Consider the following 20817-nt stretch of genomic DNA (forward strand, 5'->3'; position numbering starts at 1 on the left):
AAGTCAGGTTGAATAATTTTTATATCTTTGGCTATAGCTAGGAATTCTGTTTGAATTTTTGAAATATCATTTCCAATTCAGTCAAAATACTTGATTGATAAGTATGACAGTTAATACTGGGTTTCTCATTCACTTCTGTTAACAAACGTAAACCAAAATGGTCTCGATGTTTGAGCCTTTGTGATTTTAAAATCCCTTCCTCCTTATCAAGGTCTAACCTCGAAATAACCTTTTGGGATAATTCTTCACTCGCTAAATTTATTTTACATAAACTAAAACTCATTTCACGTGCAACTTTCGCAACTCAAAATATTTATGGACGCGAAATGTTATGCAGACGACTGTATGCGGTGATGCCATTGTGGGCGGAGTTTAATAGTCAGCCTTTTTTTTTAAAGTGATGGAGATCTATATTCATGGTCAGGAATCCATACTTCTACTTGGAATGCTTATCGCGGCAGATTTTCGAATCGATGTGGCTGACGGTTTTTTTGACGTCACTATGTAAACTTAACAAACAACAAGGTGATAGGGGAGCACGCTCAAAGACGACTTTTTTTTATCTCATAGGTGAACCAAAGCCGTCAGGGTGATCTTACCATACGTGATACGGCCGGATAAGCATTCCAAGTAGAGGAATGGATTCCTGTTATGGTTGAATATTAATAAATTCATGGTGATATTGATTAATGGAAAATCGATTTTGTTAAAATTTGTACGGTGTATTAATGAGGCCTGCAAAATGTGCTAGCCCAATTTAGATCCAATTAATTTTTTATTGGGCCATTGAGCCATGTTTTCTACTCTTTCAAATTTGACAATTTTATAACTGATGACTAAATATTTTTTAACTGTTTGTATCTCTTTGCAAGATGAATGGTTTTATGGCACTAAATGTAGTCAAGGCTGCTATAAATTATCACTTTGCTGAAATAATAAAGTTCTTTGGTGCTTTTCTTGTTATTTAACGATTCATTTCGTATTTGTGGTTGGGTTGTTATTTAGAAATCCATATTGGCCTGTGGTTCAATTACAAGAATTATGTAATGGGCAGAGCTTTCAAAAGATCTATCTTTAGCGCAGTGTTCTCTGAACTAACCAATAGGCTGAGTAGGCTTAAAGCCGAGGGACTCCCGGATCTTGCCAAAAGGTAGGGGCCCAAGACGAAACCAGAGGAAGCAAGGTCAGTATAGGCTCTAATAGAGCCCAAGCCTAGAGGCCCTTGTGGTAGTTAATCCGAAACTGGATGTCACGTACATTTAAGTGCACACATTTCCCCCATGTGTTAAGGATACCCAGAAAATCATTATCCATAAGAACGCCACTAAATGAAGCTGTGAGCCGTGTGTAATCTACAATCATAAGTAGCAATTTACAATGATACTAAATGAAGCTGTGTAACGTACAATCATAAGTAACAATATAAATTAGGATGACACTAAATGGAGCTTTGTTACGCACAATCGTAAGTAACAATACCAATAAGTATGACACTAAAAGAAGCTGTGTTACATACAATCATAACTAATCATGACACTAAATGAAGCTGTCAGCCGTGTGATTAACGTACAATCATACGTAGCAGTATTGATAAGTATGACGTTAAATGAAGTTGTGTAGCGTACAATCATTAGTAACATAATAACAATAAGTATGGTATTAAAGGACGCTGTACGCATTTTTACACGATACTGGGTTTCCCTTTGAGATATAAAATATCAAGTATAGTGTTTTGAACATTCCAGGGGAAGTAGCTTAACACATACGATATCGAACTTATATTACGATTAGGCCGATTTGTTTTTTCTATATCTTAAGGTGCGAGGGACAGTCAATGTCCAAGTTTAAAGGCCTCTGGTGCCCAAAAAGGCGTGATTTTTAAATGATTACCAATGACCTCAACTATTTTCAATTGTAATCACCAGTAAACTAAATTTAAATTTTTATAGGCGCTTATATAATTCTGGGAATGAAACTTAAATACACTTCGACAGTGTCCACTTGGGAAACATTTTGATTTCGCAAGTTATCACACCCTGGGTTAAAGCGGGTTTCCCTTTCCTTAAAAACTTGTTGGGGTTAACTGTAATAGTGAGTGTAGGGAGCTGTTGGCTCACGTGATATGAAATGTTTGCCACCACGCTAATACGCATTGTAACCCGGCCCCCTGAATTAAAAGGCATTGCCTTAGGTATTAGCCTAGCTGATTATAATTAAAACAAATTAAATTAATATTTTATCCTGCCGTCTACTTATACGTAAAGTTGTCTGAGGGGTATACACAACGTTGAAGTTGGAAGACGTGATGACTTAAAGGGAGCCTTACATCGATCGGTGTGAGTTTGGAAAATCATGTCAATAGACCATTGTGGGCGAAGGGGTGAGATCTGAAGTTTATAATAATAATTATTTCCATAGTTGAAATGAAACATGTACCATCACAGGCGCTTGAAAGTTTCCAATTGTGGCGAATTTCACTCCAAATCTCGAATGAGATCTTTCTAATGATGGAAACTTATATCTGATAAATACATCTAAATACTGTGGAAATTTAGGAGTCAGTTTGGTGACCTTTTTAACAAGGTTTGATAAATTAATACCAAACGAGTTAGCATTATCGTATAATTCTACAACTAAACAACTTCCTTTTTTAAAGTATTCTGAACTGTGCACACTGCAGCACGTCACAAAATTTTCCTCGTGTGTTATGTTAAAATTAAACTGCCTAAGGATATTTGTTTGACTCTGCACTATTTTTTTTCCAAAACGTATTTTGAAAAATAAGGGATGAAATGCGAATTTACACGTTTCAAGTCAACAACGAAATCAGTATTGGGAGACGAACACTTTCTCTCGGAAGAAATATATTATAAACTTCGGGTAGAATGAACTTGATAGTCCCTGATACAAAAGCCAGATTGAATTACACGTTTGTACCAGGGATTGCAAGAAATTCTCCATCCAATAGAATAAAGTTAAATATAAATCGCAGGGTTAATTTTAAAGCCAGTCAACTCGTCATGGTGGTTTTAAAAAGAGCATTTTAACCATCATTTGTAGTAAATGTAGAAATAATAGTGCTCATATAGTTTCAAAAATATATTTTTTTATCATACATAAAAAGAGCTGCGTAATACTATTTTTTTTCAAAGATTAAATAATTTTTCACTAAAATGTTTTTTTAGATAATAATAAATTTTTTGAACATTAGTCAATCTGAAAGATTTTGTTCTGAAAGTGTGAAATTATTTTATCTACGTCAATTCTCAGTTTCATTTGCTCCTATTTTTTTGCCGGTGAAAATCGCGAATTGATGGCTAGGCCTAGATTTTCATGCTGGTTTGATTAATTTAGGTTAGATTAGGCTTAATTTAATTAAGGTTAGCGTAAGATAATTTTTCACATCCTATGGTTTTAATGCTAATTTCCTGACCGAAACTTTTTTCGACACTGATATTCTTGACAAGCTCCGACTTGGACTTGCACTCGAACAGAGTAGCATGTTATCGTCCTTGGTAATAATATATTTCGCCTTAGCAAAAAGCGACATAAGACCCAAACGTGTGCCAGATCACTATATTTTTAACTGAGAGCTGGTCCCTAAGTAAACAGACAGTGTAGGAGACGAGGTAAGGAAAACGTCATCAAAATTTAAGAGAGAAATCGCGTCCTGACAAATTAACCCACACACGAAAGAGAAATCTTCCAGTACATAGCCATCTAGTTGCCTTTGTAGTCGATGGTGAGGTATTTCAAAAGACGGAAAGTTAGGACTGACACAATTTTGGGTATTATGTGGCTTGAATGGCCTTAGACATATTTTGACACTAGGAGGCTTTTTGTTGAGAAATGAATCTATATTTCGCAATAGAACCTGAAAATCAGTTCGGTGAGAATTTTTCCTAATCGACATAGTTATTGGTATTATGTTATTTATGGATTTAATCACACGTTTATCAACAGGTTTAAACAGAAGTCGCTCTACCTTGCTTTTTCAAAAAATGTGTTTTTTTTTTCATTCATATTTACGTACTAAAACTTAAATTCAAAAAAATAAAACTTCACAAATTAATTTCGCCTTTTAAATGTTCAATGGCAAGCTTTTGTGGGGTAAAGAATTGTTTAAGATATTGGAATGGATTTATGAAAACCTTTCTTGCAACTTCTATTGGAATATTATAATTAAGTATTAATGGTTTTAATTTAAGTTAAGGCTATTGCATATATATTAATGTCAACTATATTCTAAGTCACTTTTACCTTCGTTCACGACCAAAAACAGTGGTTTTTTAGTCTGCTTAATAAAGTGATCTATTTGATATATTATAAGATTGGAGTTAGGTAAAATTTCAAATTCATGAAGGAGTTATAGGGTCAAGTCTTACAAGGAGACTACCCGAGGTGCAACTCACCGATTTTGTTCAAACTCGGGGGTTAAGTAGGCCTTAATGAATCATGAAAATTCCCAAAGGGAAAAGTTTCGACGGGCATTAGTTTTGCCATGGCAACCAAAAATGTTTTCGACAACACAATTTCGAAAATTCCTTACCGAAAATAACATGGGATTTTAAAATTTCGAAAATGCCAAAAAGAGTAAATATTGATCAAAATTGACGAAAACAATTAAAATTGGTCAAGTTTTGATCAATTTTGATCAAAATGGGTAAAAGTGGAAAGATGTCATGTAAAACTAATGGAAATCACTTGTATGGATAAAAAACTCAAATTTGATGGCAAATGAATTGGTCTATTTATCAAATTACTAGAACAAGAATAGAACAGAATGATTACGTAGTTATTAATCAGCAAATACCGTAATCATTCCAATCAGAGTGTATAGCAATTAGTGATCAGGTATTACACCGATGAAAACATAAAGCACTCACTTATCACATGCAGTCGGTAGTAATTGCGGACTTCATTTAGTAATCCAGGAAACTCTGCGGGTTGTGGAAGGCGTTATATCCATTGGCAAGTCGGTCGCGCTTTGGCCGTTGAAGATCTTAAGAATCCTGTCCAGTGAAGAGTGCTTGTCAGTGCGAACGCGCGTCAAAATCGCGTCCTCTCATTCCACGTGCTTTGGATTTCGCGATTTGTTTCGTTGGTGGGAGGTACACAAAAACACTTGTATCTGAGCACTCTGACTCGAGAGGCGAACTGACCCATCCCATTTTCCCGGCGAAACAGCGTTCCGGTCCGATGACAGCGAGAGAGGGCAACTCCCGACGCGTTTCCATGGCAGCCATCACCCCAACACTGGCCCAGGTCGTCGATCGACGCGGACACTACCTCGCGCGGACACTCTTTTTAACCCCTACCTTTCACCGTAAGTAAAGTAAAATAACTTTGGAAATTTCTATGGAAGTTCAGCTGTCCCAAGGAAGAATAATTTTGATCAAATCGGAATGAAGTTGAATTTTATACATCCTGACAAACGTCTACAAATCCATACACATACTTCCGCGTAAAAACCCTGGCATATACGTACTGACATACATCTGTGTACATATACTAACATACTTCCGTTTATATATACCGACATACTTCCATGTATATATTATGGTATACTTCCGTGTACATATTCTGACATACTTCCGTGTACAAATACTGGCATATACGTACGTGTAATATACTGACATATTTCCGTGTATATATACTGCCATAAACTTCCGTGTACATATACCGACATATAATTCAGTGCAATATTCTGACATACTTCCGTGTACATTGTACAATCCCTGAGATAATCTTTCGTGTACAAATCATGGCATACATTTACGTGAACTGACAGATACTTCCGTGTACATATCCTGACATATACTTTCGTGTAAAAATCATGGCATGTTTGCGTGAACAAATTCTGACATACTTTCGAGCACAATTCCTGAAATTATTCCTCGTGCTTATTTCGACATACTTACGTGTATAAATGTTACTTGCACCCTTACTTCATCTGGTCCCCCGTTATTCACGCCCGGCTGATCACCGTTCGTGTTCCATTCACAGAAATGCACGCGTGCGTCGGCATCAAAATCAATTCCTCCCACGCTCCTCGTGTCCGAATGACCAGTACTTCTCTCCTGACATCATCCCGTGGGGGGGGGGGGGGCGTACCTTCCGGAACGCCTGGCCTCGATAAGAAGCGAACGTAATTATTACGTAAGTCATATAATTTGATAGGTGGGCCCGTAATGGATTCCCGTGTGTTATACATGACATTTATATTTTTTAACTTTAATTTTATATATAATCAGTTACCCTTGTGTTACGTCGTTTATTTTCTGCAATTACCTTCGCATTTTAGCCGGGTCACCGAAAAGACGAGTTAGGTTTCAATGACGGTGATTGCAAAGTTTCAGGTTTTTCGAATTGGAAATAAAGACAATATAATGATCGGATTTACCGGCTAATTTTTCATTTCCACGTAATTTTATCAAATTTATTTATTGATTGTTCTACGACTCAGATGTCGGTATTTAGCTAGTAAGTGAAATCGAAATTTTTAATAATAATAGCTTTCAGTAAAGCCATACTTACGAAAATTTGTAACTACTACTTAATATACTTTTGGAAAATACTGTAAAGATAATTTTAAATCTAAAATTAGTATTATTTTTAATATAAATTATTAATGAACCAAATTACATTAGATGTAAGACAAAATGAATAATATATAATTTATGTTATATCTTAATATTATATAATATAACGTATTTATAAGAAGATAATACAACAATACTAATGAATAATGTTTCGCAATATCATTCAAAAGATGGCGCTATCGACCTAAAATCAAGATGGAGGCTGAAGTTTGGCGGAGGAGCGTCGGTATAACAGCTTGGCTGCAGTGAAAGGTTCTTCCCTGAGTAAATCGGTACTCAACCTTGAAAACAAGGTGCTCAAAGGCTACCGAAATCTAGTTTTCTTGTTGAAGTCACGTGACTATATTTTAGTACCGGATAATAAAGGTTAAAGTTCATTTAGATTGGTATCGGTGGCCTTATTTTAGATCCCGCGCCCATAGCTGCACGGCCCGAGTTGGAATCTGGCTCATCTCAAAATTTTTAAGCATAAGTCTATAATAATATTCCATAAGTTTGTCACTTTGGGGAATATTTTACTGAAAGTTAGTCACAAGAAGAAAATCTTCCCCCTAGCGATGCGCTGTCAAAAGCTCCACGTGACGCCGGCGCGTGCAGACGTAAAATGGCAACGAAGCCCGTAACGCAGCCTGTCTTGTGAATAGTTCGAGATCAGTAAATATTTTACATGTGAAGAATAGGAATTGTCACACTTATGTGTTAATATTATACACTTATGGTTTAAATGCTCGTCTCTGGCTCAATTTAAGGATAATTATTGTACAGGCTCAGCTCAGACTCAGTTAAAACGACAGTGTTTGAAACGGCTCTAGTGAAACTCGTGTTAAGTTTTATTTTTCATGTGGACTCACCTCGATCTCAATTGTTTTACATTTTTTTCCTCAATTTTCTTAAGTTAATAATTTAGGCTAGTCTCGGGCTCTTCTTACCTAAACAAATCGTTTTGGACTCGTCTCAACACAAATTTTAATGACGTTTTATTATGACTCAGTACAAAATAAATGGGTTCATTTTTTGTAGTTGTTTTTTGAGTAAAGTAGATTTATGTACCTATACATAAGCATTAGAAAATGGACAGCTTACCATAATTATCTTCCAATTTTAGAAGCCGCATGTTTATTTATTTAACCCCGAATACCTCATTCAAAAATAGCAATTGAAAACGGTATGAAAACTTGTTTTTACACAATCCTAACTGGGCCCACACACAGTGTAGCCGATGCCACCGCCGATGTCGTATTCCACAATTCAACAATAAGAAGGGTCGGTGATATGCCAATCGAAAGCATATGGCATGCCCTCGGTAGCCCGTTATACATTTTTGGCATCTGAGAACAAGACGTTAATAATTTTCCCATTTTCGGCTTAAAAGTTACATATTAAATTAAGAGCGACTTGGTTGAATATTATATTTTTAGTTAGTACTGATCATTTCTGAACTATGGTTTCAGTTGCATTGAGAAATTTTAATTTTAAGTTATATTTGAATTTCGTACCAATTGATACAGGCGCCATCCAAAACCAGGTAACTCAAAAAATTCAGTTTGTCTAAAAATTAATTTAAATTACCTTATGCGCGTTTCGCTACCTTATTTCCATAACCAGGAATCTCAAAAATTCGATTAGTCTCAAAATTAATTTAAATTACCGTATGCGCATTTCGCTACCTTATTTCCAAAACCAGGTTACTCGAAAATTCGGTTTGTTTATAATTTAAATTACCGTACGCGCGTTTCGCTACCTTATTTCCAAAACCAGGTAACTCAAAAATTCGGTTTGTCAAATTTAAATTTAATATTTAAAATATAGTTATAACTATATTAGCTATAACATCGGTGGGATTACTCGTACTTAAATGTCCATGACATCGTCTTGTTTCCCTTTCCATATTACCGCTTGGAGATCTCGGCGTACTATATATTTATTATTATATGGGCGCTATATTCGTTTGGCAATTAGGGGAAAGGAAGACAATGAATAGGATTCTCGATGGAAATTTGATATAAAACCACTCTTTATTAACATACACCAGAATACTATATCAAAATAAACTTACGCTCTGTCGCGTTGGCTCCGTTTGAAAATAACACTAAGTAAAATAAACCGAAAAAACCTAAAATATAAACTTCAAATCTAAAAATCTAAATCACTAAAAATGGCACACTCAACGAAAACTGACGCATTGTAACCCGGCCACCTGTTACTTGATCACGCACAAGCAACATTGCTTATGTGGTCGAAGGTGGTGCCTTGGGTATTAGCTCTATTTTAAGAAAAAAAAAATTGTCGAGTAACTGCAGTCAGAAATATCTGGTCAGAGATTAAACTATATTTTCAGAGGGATCGAGCTCTTTATACCAGTACAACACAATGGGACCGTGATATGTGGAAAATTCGAGGTTTCACTGTCTAGGAAAGTTAATCCTTTAAACATAACTTCTAGGGGTGAGACTCAATATTATTAAATAGACGTGGAGAACGTTTGCTACGGTTAGCTATTTCAACCCAGGACGAGGAGGTTAAGGAAAGTTTCTTCGTTACGAAGGGGTTGTTTTCTTCGGGGGTAATCTATCACTTCGGTGTCTTAATGATCGGAGTATCAAAAACGACTTCGAATAGGACGGTACCAGGTGAAGCGATGTCTTGATGGGATGATCTCGCAGTTGACTCGGAGGATTCTCTTCACTTCACTCTCATTCAGTCTTACGAAATAACTTCCTTAAGTAGATCGAAGAACGTTCCGATGTGGACAATTGCATCTTTTGGATTATTTAATTGTGCTTTAGGCTAGTGGTGTAGCCCTAAAAAAATAACTAGGGCGCTACCTGGGTACGGCCAACTTCGATTTCTCGCGTTATCGAAGTTTGCTGTACCGGCCACTATAAATGTACGTCCAACTTCGATTTCACGTTTAATCGAAGTTGGCTGTACCTAGGTAACAAAATTTATAATAAATGAACACACCCTTTTTTCGAGAAAAATGATTTACGAAATAGAAGCCAGGCGCGCCCTGGCAAGTTGAAAAAAAAGAGGCAGGGCGCACCCTGGAAAAATGGAAAAACCAAGTCGGGACGGCGCCCTGGCCCGACTACACCATCTTTTAAATAACTTGGGAGAAATTCGCGGAGTGGAGTCCAACTTTATCATTTCCGGGGAAGGTTCTTCCCGTTCTTGGGATGGTGCCGTACCTTTTTAACTTGATCAGCATTAACTAGTCTCGGCTTTGCAGCCAGATTGGAATGGAATTGTCTTGTTTTTTCCTCCTCTCTTGGTTTTATTCTCCTTCCATTTGGGGAGTGAAGAAAGGTGGTTTACGTTAAAATTGCATCTTAACTCCGGATTCGTTTATGATGACCTTGAATCGTCTAAGTTGCAGAGAGACTCTAATGTGCTTCGTAGTCTCTTCCTTCTCTTGGGTGCGTGGATGACAAACGGAAAATTTGTCTCTCGTGCTGTGAATCTGGGCTCTTATGAGAGAAGGCTGCAGGAACGGTCAAGTTTCTATCGTTGAGGATCTTTCCTCTCGTGACTTGGTTTCTCGGCGTTCTGGAATGGATTTCCGTGTTCCAATTGACCTTCGAGATGTCCTTCTCGACCTTTCTCTTTCGGTCTCTGGTGCCAGTTTGGCGGGGTTGTAACATAATATAATGGACGTTTTGCATTTAGCCGTTAAATTAAAAAGTTCTTAGCTCTCGTTAATTATATTTCAAAAACCCTAATTATTATTCCGTGGAATTCCGTTAATTTTTCTCCAGGGAGTGTTTCCGCATGTGGGGTAGTTTACGAAGCTCGCGCGGGACGCGAGTGGAGTAAGATTACCCTTGTGTGTAGGGGAATGATGACTCCGTAGGCCTAGGGGTCCCGCTTCCCCGCTTTCTTCGCACCGAAGCCGTTCACTATTGTCTGCTTAAAGCGATAGCTGCTGCTGTCGTTCCCCCCTTGCGTAAAAAGTAATGCCATTGTATTTTTCAAGTATTTCTACCGTAAAGATAAGGTCACATGTGGCCATCTCCTTATCTTTCCTTAACCCCGCGAATACTTGTTCTTTCTTTAACTTTTCTAAATATGTTTTGCCAGCGGATTTATAAATGTATCCCACATGTTAAAAAGTGTCGCGTATGTTTCCCAAATGTTGAAGGTGTATCGATGGTACTGTGTTCCCCATATGCCAAGGACAGGAGGCTCGAACAAAACTAAGCTGCAGAGCCGATAACCCTAAGTTTTTCCTAAGTCATGCTTGGAACTCGACTTCTACTCGGAGCTGAAAGCTTGCCTACTACGATCGCGCCAAATGACATAACTTTTGTCCTAAGTGGTTTAATATCAGTTGTGCTCGGTCTCCGGCTAACCTTAGCTGCGGACTCTCTCATAAAAATCTAACTCGCTCAGCCAGTCGATCCGACCGTGCGTCGGCCCAAGCTGTTGTGTGGGCAGGTAACGCTGGTGCGTGAGCGAGTGATTCAACTGTGTCCAACAAGATTTCCAATGAGTGCGCTGCCGCAGTGAACCAATGCAAGGGGACTGATGACTAGGTATAAAAACCATTGACTTTTAATGTAAATATTGTGGGAATTGATGTATGGGAAATTGTTTATGTTGTGTTATTTATTTTATGTTTGAGTGTTTAATTACTGTTTGTTTCGCCCTATTAAAACCTGGTAAAACCATTTAAATCTAAATTTAATGATAGTTGTAAGCTTATTATTTTCTAGACCAGCAGCTACGCTATCTCCAATAGTGAACGATACGCGTTTCACCCGGGAAGAACTTAATTGTAACGGCAGGCCGGGAGTAGTGGCTCACTCCTGTAATCCCAGGCGTCCGGGAGGCAGAGTTTGTGGATGGCCGTGTGAGGACGACCACCAATCCCCCAACGGGTGGTCGGAATACTTCCGCCACGGGTGTCCCCACCCCTGTCCCCACGTATCCCCCCGTTGACGTGGCCGTTACACATATCTCGCCCTGATTAATCAAATGGACGAGAGGACTGAATTGTCCCACACGTCACAATCGAATAAAAAAAAAATTGTAACGGCAGAATAGGTAAGTTAGCCTCGGTGCGATCAACCCTTTATTGCGAATAGAAGGCAGTGGCGTAGCCAGGATTTTGTTTCGGGGGGGGGGGGCACGTCATTGAAAAAAAAGTAAAAAAATTAAAATATTTGTACGTACGACCTTACGTGCCCCCCCCCCTGGCTACGCGACTGATAGAAGGTTGCGTGTAAAAGTTACGTTACAGGGTTCGGGGGAGGTGTGGACAGGATAGACAATGGGAAGGGTCTGTTTCGATAAGCCTTAGTTGAGGTAAGATTTAAATGTAAGTTTTAATGTTGATTTTAATAATCAATGTTATGGGATTTCTTATAGGGCGATAGTTGTTGATGGGAGCTTTTTAGAGATGCCAAAAATGGCTATTCTCTATTGGGGTTTATCTGTCAATTGTAGACCCATTTAATATTAATTAATACGGGGTTAATTTAGTGTTACCTTTTTCGGGGATTTTTATACCGGGGGAGCCAACTTGTAATCCTATATGTATAGCACATAATATATATTTAAATAAACAATAACACAAAAACATTCACATTTATGACCCGTATGTACTAAGTCTCGTCTCAAAATTAAATATAAAAGGTCACAATCAGCAGGATTCGAACCTGCGCTTGAATTAATCATAAGAATTTGAGTCTGCCACTTTCAAAAAATCAAATATCAAATATATTTTAATTCTTTTTAGGTTTGTCTAAGGTATTAGAGGGCCAAGTCTTCATGCGACTTATAGCCGTCTTTTTACAAGTATATCATAAAATAACAAAAACAGAAGTAAATATCAATTTAAAAAACGATTAGTAAAATATTTAAAACAGTTAATATTTTGTTAAAAAAACTTAACAGAATTTCATGAAATTTTAATTATAATTAAACATTTCTCTTTTAAAAAATCTTTTGATCGCCGAGTGTGTTTTTAGATCTTTGATATTATTATACATATGATTAAACATTTTAACTCCCGTGTAAGAAATAGAGTTGATTTTGTTGTTGTGTTACAGATCGGCGGTGTTATTGCTGTTTTTGCTCTTGTAGCGGTTTTAATAGCATTTAAAACAAACATCGGCTTAACATCAAATTTTAAGTTTTTATAAATAAAGTTTAAACAGGAGTACTGGTAGATTTGTGATATATTTAACAGTTTACTTTTTTCGTATAATGGTTTAGTAGCGGATATTGGTTTTACATTGTATATACTTCGTAAGGCGCTTTTCTGTAATACAGATATTCTTTTTATGTTACTGTTAGAGGTATTTCCCCAGGCCACTATTCCAAAAGAAACATGAGAGTAGAAAAAAACTATAATAAAGTTCAAACAAAATAGCTCTTGGAAAAAAGTCGTTACATTTTTTGATTACATACGAGGCGCTAGCCAGTTTTTTACTAATATTATTTATATGGTCATTACAATTTAATCGGTGATCAAAAACAACTCCAAGGTACTTATATTTTAACACGCGTTTAATTTCTACACCTTTAATTTTAATTGTACATATATCATCGCCAATCAGAGCTCAAAGAGTGGTTCTGCCAAGAATTTAATGTCACCAGAGAGAATGACGTCACCTAGCTCCCGCGATAATAGCGGAACCAAGGAGGATTATTATCCTCCTTGGCGGAACCACTCTACGGCCTCTCATTGGCTGAAGGTTCAAAACGAACTGGCGACAAGCTCGGCCGTAGGCGGTAGCATTCTAGTTACCTATGAGATTTCTATGTATGGCTAATAACCTGCGGCTGATTTGCACAGGTATCACTGTCCCTATCCGGATTGTCCTTAATGGGGTCACTGGTGTCGTTCGCGGCTGCCGGGCCTGATTTCTGGGCTTGCGCGCCAGTTCGCATCGCCCCCTTCGCCGCCAGCCGGAGGGGGGACGGGTGTGTTCGTGGTTGCTGGGCTCGGACTTTGGGTTCGCGCGATGGTTCGCTCCATACCTCTCATTTGATAACCTTATCGGGGATGGTAATTGCAGTGAATGAGAAAGTCTCTCTAGCCCTCAGCTGTGCGAGGATGGGTTCTCGGGCAGGCCCATGGTGTCGCCTTTTGTTGGGCCGTGATGAGGGCGTTTGTTTGCCATATGTGAGCCGGTTTTTATAGCTGTCTCACTGGCCGAACGTTTGTTTCGCAAAGCGCATTTTTGTCCGGACCTGGTTGAGTGTTGTGGGCCGCCGTAGTGCCTAGCGGAACGGCGGGGTACAAATACATAACTTCATGTAATGGAGCGTGACGAGCGTCAACATTAGGATTTGAGTTAACAATGGTTGTAAAGTGCTTGTTCATGTTGTCTGCTGATATAGAATTAGGTATAGATTTAGAGACTTTCGTTCTTCCAGTAACTGTATTTATAATTTTCCATTTCTCTCTACTAGACTGAGCGGATTCTAACTTTTTACGAATGTATGAGCTTCTGGCGTTCCGAATCTGATTATTACAGAAGTTACGACTTTTAGTATAGTTGTTTCAATTTTCAGCATTGGGGTTACGTTGGAATAGCTTATAGAGTTTGCGTTTGTTTTTAATTAAAAATTTTATATCTTCCGTAGTCCATGAGTCTTTTGTTAATTTTATATTTTTAAATTTAAAGCTATTATTGTAAGCCTGGGTAAGGGTGTTACTAAAAAGGTTGTACGCGATATTCACGTCTGCAAGTGAGTACAGATTTTCCCAAGAAATGCTAGCTACTATGTTCGTGAGTTTGTTCATGTTTTTAAGGGAAAAATCTCTAACTTTGATTGTAGAGGGAGTAGGTAAAATTATTTCATATTCAAAAAGTATAGGAAGATGGTCTGATATGTCGAGGTTGTAAAGTAAATCTGATTTGCCGTTGCAATTAGTAAATAGGTTGTCTATACATTTACCCGAAGATAGTCTAGTGGGTTCGCTTATAGTTTTTTTAAGGCCGTAACTTGTAAATAAGTCAATAAGGGCTAGATGACATGGGGTGTCTGAATTAAAATCCAAATTAAAATCGCCTACAACGGTTTTTCTAAAAGTAGTGATAGTAAAATTATTTACGATTTCTTCACATTTTTGCAGGAAAATATCAAAATTAGATGAATGTGGCCTATAGATTACTATAAATATATCGCCAGAGTTTTCCAACTCAATTCCATAGCTTTCAATGTTTTCGTCAAAGAAACAAATGTCAGAAAGGACTGTAAAATTCAGACCAGTTTTTAGGTAGAATCCCACTCCACCTCCAATTCTGTTCCCAGTCCCGGTAAATATATAGTTAGGAATATAGGTTACAAAATCATTTTTAAACCATGTCTCTGTAAGGGCAAAAATATCTATTTCATTAGATGGTGTTTGCGAAACAAGGTTAGGGAAATTACAGTTAGCACTGCGGACATTTGCGTAAACTACTTTCATCTGGTAAATAACAGGTAAAAAAAAAGTATCCTAAAGATTTTCAATTTATTTTTCAACAACGCAGTTTTTTAATTAATTGTAGTGGTAAACTTTCCCGTCCATTATTACTGAGAATTGAGTTTGAAATTTGGCAGTGCTATTACCCGGAGAGCGTATAAATTGTCTTAAGTTATACCTAGCTAATTCCTGTTTGACAGTGAAGTCATGCGAAATGAAGATCTTAGACCCCTTTAATTTATAAGAATTTTTAATTATTTCTGCTTTTAACGCCGAGTTATCTAGTTTTAATATTATAAGTTTTTTTTCACCACGTCTATACACTTGATGAGGTAAGATATTTAATTCAATATTTAATAATTCAGTAAAAATAATTTTAACTTCTTTAGCTAACTGCACACGATCTTCTCTTAGTTTTGGGGGGAGGCCAGAAATAGTTATGTTGTTCCGTCTTTTTTCAATTTCTAGAGAATCAACTTCTGCTTTTAAATCATAAATTTGTTTATCTTTTTCATCTAATTTCGATTTAACTAAGTCCTCAAAGTTATTATGTTCTAGTTTTATACCATCTATTTAATTTAATTTTAATTCCAAATTTTCTAGTCGAATTTCGTGCTCATTTATTTTCTTACAAACTTTATCAAGCTTTGAGTTGACAGCTTTGTTGGACGCATTTATTCTGTCAAATTCAGACTTGTTATCTATTCTAAGCTCTTGGAGAATTAAAGAAATATTTGATTCTGTTTCCATACTCGGCTTTTAACAACTCGGTCACGACTGCTAGAACTTCAGAAAAAAAAATAAAAAATTTAAAATTAAATTATCAACAATCGTGATAGATTTGACAAGAACACTGAAAATAAAACGTGGTAGATGGCAGGATTCGAACCTGCGCGGGAAGATCCCATTAGATTTCAAGCCCGAGGCCTTAACCACTCTACTTTTGTTGCTGGTAGTCTTTTTTTTTTTGAAAAACGCGCGGCATTATTTATTTATATTAATATCAGCAATATCTATTTTTTTTATTTAAGTATCTTTTTCCTTTTTCAAGCCATGTAAATATTAGTTCCGTCACATTTTTGGGCTTTTTTTTTAATTCAGAAGAAGTTTTTTATGTTATATTAATATTAGCAATATCTTAAGTTTTTTATTAAAGTATCTTTTTTCTATTTCAAGCCACCGAAATATTTCCATCATTTTTTTGAGCTTTTATAATTCAGCTTACATTGATATTTAAAAAATTTGTTATTTTAATGACTTTTTATACAACAATATTAAAAACAACAACTTTCCTATAAATAGTATTGTTGTTTCACAGTCTATGGTCATTTGCATATTCTCCATCGATAAAGTGAAGTTCGAGAGATAAGACATAGTGAAAATATTGATTTTAAAACGTAATATGTTGGGTGTATCGGTTTTCGTATTTCTGAGCTGTGCCGTATTTGGATCAACTGAGACGAGTTCTCGGCAATTCGTCAATGGAAGTAAGTAACAGTGACCGATATGACTTGATTTCATAGGTGGTCTTCAAATTGTAGTTGTCATAATTAATATCCACAATTGGGTCGATGACTGGTGAAATTAATCGTATCATTAACGTTTCGTTATAATTTGTAGCATGGCAGTTTGTGGATAGCCCTAGCTCCGATGTTGACTGGCCAGTGCGGAACTCAACCTGGCCGACCTTCAATCCATTCTCTTCGCTTCCATCCCCGCCTGCTTTTCCGGCCACTCTCCCCGACGAGAGGAACCGGAGTACATCCAACATTCCCGGATTCAACGTGTCCTCTTGGTACTTGAATGCGATGGTGGCTCCGCTCAACGAGACCCCATCGCCAGATGGGAACGCGACAATTACCGACATTGTCGATGGAGCAAGTTCTTCCACGAACAGCTCCAGTAGGGTACCTAGAGCCACTCCTTAAAGCCATCATTACTATTAAATTGTAATTTTTATTTAAAAATGCTGTTTACTCAGAACGACAGACGAGGCTATTTTAATGTAATTTATAAAATTGAGTAATTTATGTAAATGTATAAAATTTGTAAGAAATAAAATACTTTAAATTCATCTTTTGTTTGGATAGAGGGGGGGGGTATCGACAATTTCTATGAATTAATCAACATGGTTTATAAATGATTTTGCCTAACCACAGCGGTAAACCGAGACTAACATAACGAAATAAGTATCCAACTAATTTGGTCTTCACGAAAAGCGACTCTCTAGTCAGAATCATCTCGAAATATAGTGCGAAATTCATGACAAAGTGATTTACCCCTTAACGAAATATTTAATCGGGAGAGTCTTGTTTCAAGCCAATTAGGCTCTCGTCGAAACATACTTCTGGTAAGCAGTCATCTGATAAGAACCAAAACTAAATTTTAACCTAGAAAAATTTATGAAATGTTCATTTCACCACTGCTAACCTCGCTTAAGCGGCCGTGTTAATCACCGGAATTTAACGAGTATACATTTACCCGGCAGGGGTCCACTACGACCAAAATTTAATGTTAGTCACGTAGAAAAACCATAAAAAATTAAAAAAAAAATAAACATTTAATTTAACCGAATGTAGGTCAATATTTAAATAATAGTATAATATTTTTTTAAAGCTTCTAATTTTTGAACGGTGTTTATAAGTTATAAGCAATGAGAAATTCCGCTAGGTGGGGCCAGCAATATAAAATTATTGTGTAATACTTGAAACACATGTAAATAATTAAAACCAAAAGTATAAAGAAGGTTTACTGTAACTTCAGTGTAAATATATTATTTTAAAATTTTAATTTAAATAATATTAAGTTAAAATATAATATAATATAAGCGCAATAAATTATAATTTAAGTTTTAAACAATTTGGAGGAACATTTCACTGAAGTTTGTATAACTTCCTAAATATAGGCTTGTATACTAATTCCCTCGCTTTCACATATTTTGCAGAAATCGCACGGCTTATGTTGACAATAAGTGGAGAAATTAATTTGTAACAGACTAATTTGGCGAACAATCTAGCATGGTTTGGTTTTTAACATTCAAGTACAGTATACAATTTACGTTCAACGTTCTTTGATGTACTCGAAGTAGCATCCTTTACATTCGATGATTCCCATTCTAAAGTTATTATTTTCTTAGGGAGCCTAGGTTGCATATAGCTAGGATATTCAGGGAATATACTAGGAAACGTGCCTGTTTTAAGCTTTCGTCTAGAAAAAAATTGTGTATTTAGAAAGGGTTTTTAATTTTATTTGACTGAAAATGTTTTCCATAATAAGGGTACAAACCTGATCATCCTCCTTAAAATATACAGGCTCTAGATCTGTTTATCTGTTGGTACAAAATCATACCGAATAAAGCTTTTTAACCATAAACTTCTAAGGCTTACTGCGTTAGGAAATTCGCCTTTCCTATTTACATGGTTTGATGTACAATATTGTACGCAACTCGAAGGCATTGTGATTAATATATCTATCTTTTACCTATTTAGTTCCGAAGATGTACCTAAGTATCTTTCATCTTCTTTAAGATATAAGGAAAATACTACCTAAGAACGATTATAAACTCGTGATTTGATTTTCTTATAAATATATATATATAAAGATATATGGCGCCTTCTTTATTTAGTTTTAATAAAGTAATTTTTTTAAACAACGAATTATGCATAAGTATATTGAGGAAAGATAGTTTAACTAACCTTACCTTGTTTTTACTAAATAAGAAAGTGGAAAACCGAAGACAAAACATTTTCCCGCGATTTCACTTGTATTCCCCGTCTTTCGAGGATAAGATTATGTATTTGTACCCCGCCGTTCCGCTGGGCACTACGGCGGCACACAAGACAAACAGTCATGCCGGGACAAAAATGCACTTAGCAAAACAAACGTTCGGCCAGTGAGACAGCCACAAGAAACAGGCTCACATATGGCAAACAAACGCCCTCATCATGGCCCAACAAAAGGCGACACTATGGGCTGCCCTAATTCCCACCCTCGCACAGCTGAGGACTAGAGTGACTTCCTCTTCCACCGCAAACTATCCTCCCCAGTAGGTTATAGAATGCCGAGTATGGAACACCCCCGAGGTTCCAGTGACCCAGTGCCCCGAGCACGAGACGCCCCAAGGACTCCAGTGACCCAGCAAACCGGGTGTGGACCGCCCCCAAGAGCCCAGCGACTCTGAACGCCGGGTGTGGAACCCCTCAAAGGCTCCAGTGACCCCATCAAACCACTGGATAGGAACAGTGTACCTGTGCAAATCAGCCGCAGGTTATTAGCCATACGTTGCCCGGCTCTCGCCACGAGGAGGCTTTGCAATCAGGATTTAAGAGAGGATTTCTTTCGAGGATAGTGGGGTTTTGGTCGAACGTAGCGCCCCTAACGGGATTATTCTCTCACGCAAATGCACATTAGATGCGAGGCAATTAACACAACCGAAGTCCGCATAATATTTGACGTGGAGAGGCACCACCGAGATTCGAACTCAGGATTTCCTGTTTACAAAACAAGCGCTTTAACCAACTATGCCATGGTGCCATGGCCCTTATGAAATAAAATGGTATGTTGTTGAATTGGTACTTGTAGAAATTGGCAAAATACACAAACAAGAAGACCACCGCCGAGATTCGAACTCAGAATCTCCTGTTTATTAGACAGGCGCTTTAACCAATTAAGCCACGACGCCAGGGTGCCTGGGTATCCAAATGGTGTATTGTTGAATTGGTGATTGTAGAAATAATCACAATATATGACGTAGGAGGGCACCACCGACATCAGGATCTCCTGTTTACTAAACAGGCACTTCTTTTTATCGAGATACACACACAGCGGTGTCGACCGTAGACCGTAAACACCAACACACAGGCAATAACTGATTAAGTATATTGAGGCACCGCCGAAATTGAAACTCAGGATCTCCTGTTTACTAGACAGGCGCTTTAACCAACTAAGCCACGGCGCCATGGACCTTGTGAAACCAAAATGATGTGTTGTTGAATTGGTACTTGTAGAAATACGCAAAAATCAAAACGAAGAAAGGCACCGCTGAGATTCGAATATAGTAACTAGTTCAAACTGGAAAGGTGCTTTAAACATCAAAGCCACGGCTCCTTGAACTGTGTGAAACAAAATGTTGTGTTGTTGAATAGTACTTGTAAAAATACTCAAAATACAATAATCGCAAACTCCATGGCGCCGTGGCTTAGTTGGTTAAAGCGCCTATCTAGTAAACATGATGTCCTGGGTTCGAATCTCGGCGGTGCCTTTCTTCTTCATGTATTTTGAGTATTTCTACAATTCAACAACAAACCATTTTGTTTTACATAGTCCACGGCGCCGTGGCTTAGTTGGTTAAAGCGCCTGTCTAGTATACAGGATATCCTGGGTTCGAATCTCGGTGGTGCCTTTCTTCTTGATGTATTTTGAGTATTTTTACAAGTACCAATTGAATAACATACCACTTGGTTTCGCAAATTCCATGGCGCCGTTTCTTAGTTGGTTAAAGTGCCTGTCTAGTAAACAGGGAGTCCTGAGTTCGAATCTCGGCGATGCCTTTCTGTTTGTGTATTTGGCGTATTTCTACAAGTTTCAATTCAACAACCAACCATATTGATCCATACCCTTCACGACGCCGTGGCATAGTTGGTTGAAGCCCGTGTCTAGTAAATTATTAAATCCAGAGTTCGAATCTCGTCGGTGCCTTTCTGCTTTGTGTATTTGGCGTATTTCTACAAGTTTCAATTCAACAACAAACCATTTTGCTTCATACCCTTCACGACGCCGTGGCATAGTTGGTTGAAG

General features: G+C 37.4%; 1 protein-coding gene and 2 non-coding genes across 3 annotated transcripts; 2 read left to right on the forward strand and 1 right to left on the reverse strand.

Annotated features, from left to right (window-relative positions):
- The first annotated feature begins 16397 nt into the window (after nt 1-16397).
- On the forward strand, nt 16398-16949 carry LOC149957570 (uncharacterized). The gene is made up of 2 exons (XM_090167100.1): nt 16398-16508; nt 16642-16949. The coding sequence occupies exons 1-2, from the start codon at nt 16424-16426 to the stop codon at nt 16947-16949; spliced, it is 393 nt and encodes a 130-aa protein (XP_090023226.1). The 5' UTR covers nt 16398-16423.
- A 2955-nt stretch (nt 16950-19904) lies between these two features.
- On the reverse strand, nt 19905-19978 carry TRNAT-AGU (transfer RNA threonine (anticodon AGU)). The gene has a single exon. It is a non-coding gene; the product is annotated as a tRNA-Thr (tRNA).
- Nucleotides 19979-20348: 370 nt separating this feature from the next.
- TRNAT-AGU (transfer RNA threonine (anticodon AGU)) lies at nt 20349-20422 on the forward strand. The gene has a single exon. It is a non-coding gene; the product is annotated as a tRNA-Thr (tRNA).
- Nucleotides 20423-20817: the final 395 nt, after the last annotated feature.

This window comes from Leiobunum rupestre, chromosome 2 (genome assembly GCF_980474605.1).
Source record: "Leiobunum rupestre chromosome 2, qqLeiRupe1.1.hap1, whole genome shotgun sequence".
Classification (NCBI taxonomy): Eukaryota; Metazoa; Arthropoda; class Arachnida; order Opiliones; family Sclerosomatidae; genus Leiobunum; species Leiobunum rupestre.